Source organism: Morone saxatilis, unplaced genomic scaffold, assembly GCF_004916995.1.
Source record: "Morone saxatilis isolate NCDOM2014 unplaced genomic scaffold, NCSU_SB_2.0 Contig18, whole genome shotgun sequence".
Lineage (NCBI taxonomy): Eukaryota > Metazoa > Chordata > Actinopteri > Moronidae > Morone > Morone saxatilis.
The window spans coordinates 3,547,130-3,558,237 of record NW_023339740.1 but is presented as its reverse complement, the minus strand read 5'-3'; the positions used below and the strand labels follow the sequence as shown (position 1 = coordinate 3,558,237).

Sequence of the window (11,108 nt, the reverse complement as noted above, 5' to 3'; positions counted from 1 at the left end):
CACACACACACACACAGGTTTATGCAGCGACACACACACATGTCATGGAGGGCCCACTCCCTCTGCGAGACAAGGTGTCTCCTTTTTTTTAAAGATATCTCCCCTTTTGTGTACAAAATTCCTGCAATTCACACCCAAACTAGAGCCACAGCAGAAGGTATTGTCACTAAGATGCTGTGTGACATTAATCCTAATAATGGCTGCTATATGTTGCTATAAGATTTTAATGTGGCATTTTTGCCATTTTGTCCACTCCATGTTGCAGGCTGAATGTGACTTCTCCCTGTCAGTATCTGCTGTCAACAAGTGTGTGTGTGTGTGTGTGTGTAAGCTTCTTATGGGGACGAGTAAATCTGCCCTGACTCATCCAGACCTGCTGGGTTGGAGACACACCCCCCCACACACAATCTGTCCCACACTGTCATGTTAAAACCGGTGATATCGGGGCAAAAATAGGACAGCGTTAAAACTGCTGCCAGGGGGAAAGATTACCGGTGGACGTTATGCAACGTCTGACATTAGCAGCGAGCGTTATCTACTAGGCACTGAGATAACGTAAGCTAGGTCAAATCAGTCTTGTAACGCGGGCTATCAATGCGCTATAAACGCTCGGACTGGAGTGACTCTCTCTACTGTCCGACAGCCAGGCAGGCACCCACACACAGCAAAATAAAAGACCACTTGTTGATGAATAACGTTAGTTTCGTTACCGTCAACACACGCTACCAGTTATTCCCCGACACTCTAAAGGCGCAGTGTCGAGCCCAAACGCCGCAGTCGCCTTTTAGCATGTGTGCAAACACCCGAGGAGACCAACAAATCAAGGCTTTAACTAAACCTTAGTTTGCTAACTGTAAGTTAGCTGTTAGCTAGCTTCACGTTAGCTTGTCTGTTAGCGTTACCTCGCTCGTAGAGCCCGCTGAATTTCCGAGTGGTCGAGCCGCGTCGAAATATTCCCAAAACATTGCTGGAAAGATTTCTATTGTGCCATAGCTCAGGAAACTAGTTTCAAGCAGAGTGTCAAGAAAATGCCTGAACATAAAATACATTAAACTGCCTTTGCCTTGTACCGACGATATATCCTTTGAACTAGAAAAAATGTTGCCTTCAGTGTCCCTCGTACACATCAGATTCTCTCAGAGATCTGTCGCGACTCTAAGTGCGTTTACTCGGAGACTAAATGTGTTGGTAGGTGTTTTTTAATGTAGAATTTATGCAGCACATTTCTTTGATTTGCGATGGGAAGATAAAAAAAAACTGGGGCTTTAGGTACACATTTTAGTATTTTTATCACAATATCTAAAAAAAAACAGTGACAAGAGAAAACAATGAATATTTAATCAAGATTCTTGCTGATTATTAAAGGTTGTGCAATACTCGCCACCGTCATCGTTTCCCTCGTTCACGCGCCTTGCATATTTTTGTAGTTTAAACGTTTATCTCAGCACCCCCTGTAAGAGACAACTACCACCTGTTGGCTCGTTGTGTGGGCAGTCACGTTTCCGACACTTCAGAAAGCACTCAAATGTGTCATTAAACTCACGCTGAGATCACTTCCTCTCTTGTTTCTGTGGTTGTTATGTTTATTATTTTGTTGTCACTTTAACACGCAGTTACAAAATTCCCCCGAGTAAAAATAGCAGCGTGTGTTGTCTCTAACTTATGGCTTAGTGTTGATTTCTCTAGTGTGGGTTTGCAACGTGTCACTAAGCGTAAATTTATAACTAGATAAAAATTCAAAACAACGACTAGCCTACCAAGTTAATAAAAACGTTAAGTAGTTCATACATTTATTTTACTTAATGCAGTTACATCAGGAAATACAGGATGAATGGATACATTGTCAAATAATTTGATGTGGTGCCAGTAAAGGAGAGAAGCAGAGCCATTATGTGAAAATGTATTTGGCACCTGTTGATAAAATCATGAAAAGAATGAAAGCAAGGAGGTGTGTGGGGGAGGCAGCCTATAATGACTGAGCTGTGTGATTTTCAGCATTATCCCAGCATGCACTGGGCTTAAAGAAGGGTCTGTCACAGTGCTATCACACACAAGGTACATAATTTTTTTCTGTATTTGATTCAAAGCATTTAGTGGAACTGTAACTCAATAACTCACAAACTCATTCATTCACATTTCGCAGGCTGCAGATTGTCCACAGGGGGAGCTGTTCAGTTATTGTCAACAACTACAACCTTATAGCTTAAGAGCACATGAATCCTTCCATATCTTGGCTTTGAGGAGAGCGACTGAAACACAGTTTGTTTCTTGTAAATGAATGAATTTTTTTTTACAAAACAAGTGTTGGTGATTGTTGGAACAAAGACTAACAAAGGTTTGAATGAAGTTACGATGATCTGCAGGGTAAAATTACCCTTTTTGTCAATGGAGTCTGTTGGCCAGCGATAGCAATATAACGACTGTTGCTGATTAAACAAAAATGATCTTATTCTTTAAGAAAAAGGTCTATCTCTGTAGGGATCCTTTCCTCAACACTAAGAATAATCTAAGAAAACAAACACTGTTAGTAGGTGTGCTTGACCAGTGCATTTGTCCCCAAGAATTACAGCCCGTTCAGCGAATATTTTTTACATATAACTGAATTTAGGTTTTTTTCCCCAACCAAACCAGTGTTTGTGATTATTGGAACAGTGGAAAGATGATTTTGGTGACTTTTGTTTCTGTCCAGTTTGAAGTGCGTTCTATGATTATCTGTAGGTAAAATGACTGTTCGGGTAGTGGTTCCCCCTTTGTTTTGGTACTCTGGTGCGACAACTAGTGGCAGCGAATGTTGAATATATTTTTTAATGTCGCCCCCGACAGGCAAAATCATGAACACCAGATTATTTTGAACTTTCAAACTCTTGTCAATTAACATAAATAAGACAGGTTTTTATCACTTTCATCAAAAAAAAAATAAAGAATAGAGGATTTATATCACAGGCTGATTCTGAGAAACTGGTTTGTGAATTAATTTAAACAAGACAACAGAAACCCTCTCTTTGCTGGTTCACCCTGACAAACAACAGTAAGTAAGTACACTTTCCTTATAAAATTGCCTTTATAAGGAAAGGAGAATAAATAACAAAGAACATAAAATAATAAAAACTACACAGAAGTTGAACACACAAACAATAAAAGCAATAAAACTGAAAAGAAAGCAATACACCTTACAGGACAAAGTGCTTACAGGACAGATGAGTTTTTAACAGCTTTTTTAATATTGTGTGTAACTCTGCATTGTTAAGAACTAGGGGCAAGAGGGTTCCAGTGGTCACTTTTGGTTTTGAGCCTGGCTTTCAGGACAGCCAGAAGGCCTTAGACCTCAGTGATCTCACCGTGGACAGGGGATGCGGTAATTCCGAAATATAAGGTGGTGCCAGCCCATGCAGTGCTTTATAGGTGATTAAAAGATTTTTTAAATCAGTTCTGTATTCAATGAGTAACCAGTGTAGGCTGACCAACACTGGCATAATGTGTGCTCTTTTTTTTTTTAGGCCAATGATAATTTGTTTTTTCCCTTTTCCAACTTTTCTCTGCAGTCTTACATTTTTTTTGAATAGCTTTTGTAAATGGTACAAAACCTCTTTGTTGTGATTTTTTATGAAGGCAGACATCATTAGCAACATTAAATAATATCTTCTCTACAGAAACCTAAAGGTAGAAACAATAGAAACTGAAAGCATGTTTTCAGATAAACCACCAAGTGGCAGCATATCACAGCAGTTTCACACTACCATCTACCAGCCCCCAGCAAATTTTAGTCTAACTCTTTGTACATAATTTGTTGCTTTCTGGTGTGAAGACTGTAAAGTAAACAAATGGCTAATCTCATTTGAACCATTTTAAAAATAAATACAAAGTCCATACAATTCTGTTGTTAATTTGCACATATACTGTATGTTTGTTGACCTATAAAGGATAAGACATAAATACAAGCATAACTTTAAATAACACATTTAGCAGGTGTAATAGACACAGTGAAGGCTGAGAATTGTTTAAGGGAGACTTACAAAAGACGTACAAAAGCTGCCCAATATGTGTATATTATATCACATTATCATTAAATAATAACTATAAGAAGAAACTTGTTGCTGCAAACATTTTTGGCAGCCAATCAGAGAATAGTATGAGTCCTAATAGGATTCTGACATTCAGCTGAAAAACATTAAAGACTATTTAGGCCTTAATGTGAGACATTCAAAGACCAGAGGGTGATTATTTATAGACTGGTGGTGCTGGATTGACTTGGTGGATGAGTGACTCATCATAGCCGAGGGAGAAATATGCAGTATTTAGATTACCCCTCTGAATGTCTTCTGCAGCTTTACAATGTGCTCAATAAGCTGCAGGTTTGAGAATATCCAGCAAGTTCTTGTTAATCCGTGGAGTAAGGTTTGTGCAGAAATGACTGATTCCATTTCAGCCCCTCTCATGTTATTTGACGTGTAGTATAAAACATAGTCTCTGTGACGTCAACCATAGGTTTCTGAGGAGCCGTTGTGAAGCTCAGTGTGGTTGGCTCTGGCCGTTGCCATCTTGGAAGTCCTGTCGGCTCCCTGCCAATCAAAAACTGGGAGGTGGACAGTCCACCTTTACAGCCTTGTTATGTTTGTCACAGACTCACTTACACACTCTTGCAAACTTCCCATCTTCAAGTTGGAACTTGTAGTTGATTTATAGACTAACGTTAGTTTTTTACTACTGCCGATCACATTTACTCGTCAAAAATAATAAAATTGGTATTCATTTGTGAAGATTAAGTATCATAAACCTTTGGTCCCTGAGGACCTTATTTTCTGCAATAATTCAAAATCCAATGGAAAAATCCCATTTCCTTTTTGTCAAAGGAACCAGGGTGATGCTAACTTCCGGGTTTGCTTACGAAAATACGCCATCCCTGCAGCACTCCACTGGTCCAGTGTACGAGGATCTATTGGCAAAAATGCAATATAATATTCATAGGTATGTTTTCATCAGTGTATAATCACCGGGATGTAGGAATTGGTTTTGTTACCTTAGAATGAGCCATTTTAATCTACAGACGTCGCAGATCACCTTCCATGCAGTCCGCCATGTTGAACCGCCATGTTAGCAGTAGCCCAGAACGGACAAACCAAACACTGAATGTTAATAGGGCCTTTCATGTTTTTCATGTGTTTCACAGCCAATGCAGTTTCTCCTATACACTTCACAGCCCATTTTCATTCCCATGTCATCAAATACAGACACGAGCGGTGTTCAGTTAGTTGCTGCAGCTTCACTGCTAGATGCCAATAAATCCTACACACTGGTCCTATACAAGGACTACTGAGTCCTGACTTGGGTCCCAAAGAAGAAACTACTTTAAAAAACAACTACAATAGCACTTATTAAAACAGAAAAAAATTATATGAAGTCATGAGGAACAGATTGGCTGACAAAGTCAAGAAAAAGTGGAATGACAGAGCCATGCACCAGTGAGATATGACAAAAGGTACACCTCTGAGGTCTGCGGGTACCTCTGTCAGTAGGATTAAGGTTACAGAAGCTAAAATACTTTGTAGAGCTGAAACTGCAGACTTGGGTGATGATTCTCACTACAAGCAGTTTTAGATTGCACATAATGATTTAATCCATTATTGATATAAATTATTAATATTAATAGCAGCTTTAAGCTTTTCTGATTCCTATAGACATTTAGTTTACAAAGAAGGGGGAAAGGGAATAAAGGAGAAGGAGAAAAGATTTCATAAATTCTTAAAATACATTTCTTAATAATTGACAAAGAAACAGCCTTAAAGATCCACTGCAACAGAATAACAACGTTCTTCTCTGTTCTATACTGAGATGAGAGAGATCAAATGATCAGAGTAAATATATAGCTCTTTTAAGACAGTACTGTTCCTCTTTAAAGACAGTACAGTACTCTGTTGTACAGTAACCTCTGGTCACAACTGTTGTCAGCTACTCTTATTACATTACAGCCTGTGGGCACATTTCATTTCTAAAAGGAAACCCCCCTTCTTCCCTCTATCCAGCCCACTTTCTCTATTCCACCACCTGCCTCATCTACCCTTTGTGAATCAGAACACGACAGGAATCAGATGCTTTTTCTGACCACATCTTTCCACAATAGCGAGCTCATCCCAGAGTGTGAAAGAGCATAGCGGGAAAGGAGGCAACGCAGGTTTTTGCTTTGAAGCCAGTCCCAGTTCCCTGCGGGTGCTCCCTCCCAGCCAAACACAACTGGAAAGTACCAACAGCCAGAAATTCCAGCCTGATATGTGTGCAGACAGAGCTGCAGCTTCCTCTCTGCTTTCTGGAGTGCTGAACTAAGAGATATTGCACCATACTGCAGCAGTCAGATCAGTATTGGAAAGTGATTACAGAATTGAAAGCTGCCTGCATTTTGGAGTGGCCTTGATGTGGTTATCCTGCCACCCACTCAGTGCTGTAATCCACTGCTGCAGGAAATTCAGATGGGTGTCATTTCAGTGAGACATTCACTGGGTAAATTAGTACAGGATTTGAATGTTGTAGCTGATGGTGAAGTTATAGGCATACTGTGTGATAGTTTTGTGATAGTGTGAAGTCCTGTATACCAATGTATTTATTACTCATCGTAGGCTTTTTAAATATTAAAGCTGTTTAATGTTGTTTAATTGTTTTTTAACAATGTGTCAAATGTGTAATGTGAAAGAGGATGTTTGAGTCTCTTGACTTTCCACTTCCCCTCATTGTTTTGGATTTCCCAGCCCACAAATTTACTACTTTGGTTAAGTCTGTGTCCTCATCAACGTTGTTTCCAGCCGCAGCAGACAGCTGCTCGCTTTAGCTGATAAACCCACTGTACACCACCTGCTCAGTACCAAGCAACAGACTGACAAAGCTAGCAGCTAGCTGGTGAATACAGTGGAGCATTTATATTTCTCAGCAGTTAAAGTAGGTAAAGGCGATGAAATAGGTAAAAAGATGAGTGATTGTTGGACTTGAGACTTGTGTTGAGTCACCAGAAACATGATTCCAAATGAATGCTAATGTTGCTAATGTGGCAATTCTTTGCTAACGTTAGCCAACACGTTGTAATGTAACCCTTAAACAACTTGTACAAAAAACTTGTAATACGGTTGTCAAATAAAGGCTGCCTAGTAAAAAGTATAATACGTATATATATATATAAGTACTGGAAAATGTTAAAACTCATGCTTAAAGCTGCATTAATAGATTTTTTGGGCACACTTCATTTACAGTAGGTATTATCAAGTTGTTGTAACCAGACTGTTTGCACATCCAGATGACGCAAAGCAAAATTAGCATTCATTTTAATTTGTGTTTCAGGCCATTTAGGGTAGTAGAATGAATATATTCACTTAGCTCTGCTTTGGTCTCCACCAATTCCTGAGGGAAATATTGATCCACTGTATTCAACAGCTAGCCGCTAACTTTGTTGTTTGACGTTCAACCAAAGTAAGCTAAAAGAGGCCGACAGAAACTGCAGAGTTGGGTGATAATTCTATCAGTTTGTCTATATGAGCAACCCCATTCACATTACACCTAGCCATCTGATCCATTGTCAGTTCAAATATAATGATATGCGCACCTTTAAGTACAGTATTTTAGCAAATTTATTACTTTACACCACAATCATTAACAGGCAGAGGTCTAAAGGAGACTATATCACTCATCATATATTAGCCCAGGGTTTCTGCAGGTTTCAACTGGATGCATTCAAGACCTTTTTAAGACAATTATGAATCAGTTTGAGATATTTTACCGTCCACATTGGCAATTATACAATCAAAAGGATGTGAAGGAAATTTGGATGGTGATTCACGCGGTTTCAGGTTTTGCAGTTGGTTACAGGCATGGACATACCAATTTTTTCCCAGAAAAAACATGTGTAAGCAAGACTAAAAAAGGCAGCCTTTATAATAAGTAGATCGTAGACTTCATTAATCCCAACCATTTTGAAGACCTGAGATGTCATAATGAAGTATCTTTGAGGCCTAAAGATTCAGATTATTGGCTTTCAGACTTTCTAAGACCCTGTGGACACCCTGCTGAATGGTAGTGAGGGTTAAAAATGACTTATTTCACACAATTTTTTCTTCACAATTTTCGAATTTCTTTGACTTTTCACACATGAATCCAGCTATTATTATAACCCATTCTATACAGTTCTTTTCATATAAGCATCCCTCAAATAACAACAAAGCAAAGGATTCCATATTTTCTTTTTTTTGCTTTTATTTTTGCAAATAGGAAAATAGCATTTCTGGTATTCAAAAAAAACAAACAAAAAAACAGCCTGTGTTCAACCAGATACACAGACAAGATTGAGAGAGAAACAGAAGAAGAGAGACAGAGAGAGAATTGGATGACGATGATTAGGGAATACAGGTCTGGATGTAGGTCAGTAGAAGCAGCCTGGGGAGGCTCAGACACAAAGACAGCGCTGGTTCAGACAGATAAACACGTCTGCCCGTCTGTCTGCTTTGAACGGGTTCCTACATTACTAAGCATGGTTTAAGGAGTGAATTCTAATGTATCCTTAATGCTACAAGACAAAGATATATGCATGATTGCTGTGTAAATGTGCACTGCTACATGCAGAAGTGCTCTAGTTTTGAGTTCATCCAAAAGCACCAATGTTGCTTGAGCTAAGTTAAGAACGATTTGTAGTAGTAAAGTGTCTGCTGGTTCAACAGAGACAATCCAGTTATGTGAAGCGCTATGCTGTCAGTTATACAGTCTCTTTACGTGAAGCACTGTTAGGTTAACAAGCACCAAGTGTTGAGATCAAAGAATAAATGATAATAGTGTCTGCACTGCGCAGTGCAGTTTAACCTTCCTTGGAAAATCTGTTTTTTTTTTGGCATTTACGGTTCCAATACATTTTACGGAACTGCCATAAGAGCACAATGACCGTTTCTCACTTTCCACTAACACAAGTGCACTTGAGACCAGCAGACTCAGCTTAATGGTTTGTGAATGGTAGAGTGGGACTCCAAATCCCAGACCATAATCAGTCTGACATTCCACAGATTGATCACGCTACAATCAAACTCACATAACAGACCAAAAACCTCTCCGGAAACACGACTGAATAGCTTAATGCACTGATTGAAAATCGTCTTTGATAAAAAAACATCTATATAAAGGCTACAAGCTGTACACGTTCAGTACATATTATATTGAGTATGCTAATACAGATGATTGAATAGATGTTAGCTGCCTTTCCAGCTGTTTAACCTATTAGCTTTTCTTGCTGCTATAATCAACAGAGAAATGTCTTACAGTAAGTGCTACTGTAAAGAAAAAAGAGTAGTGTTTCACATCACTTTTGCACCATTGAGCCAAAACGTAACATATATACCGAGTCGTTTTCTAGGCCACATAAGTCGGCTGCACAATGATTTCAAGAGAGTTTCAGAGAACAAAGAGCTTATATACTGTCACGCACCGAGGATGTCGTTTTTCATGCTCTCACAGGGCCAGAACAGGGATTTCTGGTTTGGCAACCCCCGGTTCAGAATCACAGTTAAATAAGAGCAGTCATATGATAACAGTAGGATCAAGTGAGGTTTTGTGATACGGACAAAGGCATCGATAGAGATTAGGGCATAGTGGGGCTGAGAAAAGGCATACAGGTCAAAACAGGGTGGATTATGATTGGACGAATGCAATAAAAGGCCAGGGTTGGATGCAAACAAACATCGAAAGTTTTTCTCAGCCAAATTGGGAGCAAAGCCACAAGTTTAGTTTGACAAAAACAATATCTCAGCATTTACTCCAAATATCAAGAGTCATACAGTTCAGTCAGGGTGAGCTGTATCTAGAGGAGATTCTGCTGCTTTAATTTTACTTTATGTGAACATGTCCATTGCAAGCCTTCTGGTTAGAACACATGGCGTACATGTGACTCTAAATTTTTACTTCAGCAACGTACAAAAACACTGGGAAGCTTTATGTGTGTGGACCCTGAAGTTTGGCTTTGAGGAAGAAGGGCTATCACAAAATTAAAGAGGAGATTATAGAATTACAGACACTCCTATTACTGGTTGCCACCCTACTTCCAACAGCACCTGGTAGCTTGGTAACAGGAACAGCAGTGCACACATTGGCTGCAAGAGGGGCCTCTGTAAAACTTTCTCCTCTTGTATGTTTTTGTCTTGTGTGTGTGTGTGTGTGAAGGCCAGGAAATCCACTTTCAGCTGTCTTTTTCCTGAGGGGGCTTTTCGTTCAGTATAGGACAAGCTGCTCAGAAGAAACAGTGAAAGATAAACAACGGGGAGGAGAGAGAAGAAGGAAACTATGAGGGGACAACAGCAGCCAGCTATCAAGATTCTTCTGAAAGTTCTGCTTGTGAAGCACCAAAAGTCCTGAGGGAGCCCCTGGCCCCCCGAGCTGGTCGAAGGCAGGCCAGGCTGGGTGGGCGCAGGGCAGGGTTTTAGGCCAGCTGAAGGGGTCTCACACAGTGGCTCTGATAATCCTGCTGGGCCTGGAGCTGCGGTGGACTTTCGTGTGTTTGGATAAGTGGTCACTGCGGGCGAACTTCTTCTCGCACAGCGAGCACTCGTACGGCTTGATGCCGGAGTGAGAGCGGCGGTGACGAGACAGTTCGTCCGATCGGGAGAACCTGGCGGCACAAGAGCAGGCGGGTGGAGTAAGGAACACAGTAACACCAAGCTTTTTCACATTAGCCCACTGAGTAATTTATCTAATTGATGAGAACGCAGACACCAACACTGCCCACATAGGAAATACTACTCTGGACCCCTGTGACATAATTCACACATCCTAATGGACTTCTTGTGGACCGCTAGAGTCATCAGTCTTGCCTTACTAGTGATGACTGCACTGGTCAAACTTTAACCAAGACGGTGGATGTATCTGAAATCATGCCCTATTTATTTACAGCCATTTAATTTTATGCACTATATAGCAGAAGTGTGGACTCAAAATTTGATGACATTAAACCCAACAAAATTAAAACGACTTGCAACTTGACTTGGACTTTAAGATCAGTGACTCATGACTTCACTTGGACTCGAGCCTTTTGACTTCCAAGGCCAAAGATTAGGTATTAAATTCAATTCAATTCAATTTGTATAGCTCCAATTCAT

General features: G+C 40.0%; 1 protein-coding gene across 1 annotated transcript; it reads right to left on the bottom strand.

The window, feature by feature from the left end:
- Positions 1-8,176: 8,176 nt before the first annotated feature.
- On the bottom strand, positions 8,177-10,623 carry si:ch211-117k10.3 (Krueppel-like factor 15; the record flags this gene model as incomplete). Its single annotated transcript, XM_035661545.1, is given in 1 exon segment — positions 8,177-10,623. A coding segment is annotated over 1 exon segment (171 nt), but the record flags the coding sequence as incomplete, so codon positions are not given.
- Between the last annotated feature and the right edge of the window lie 485 nt (positions 10,624-11,108).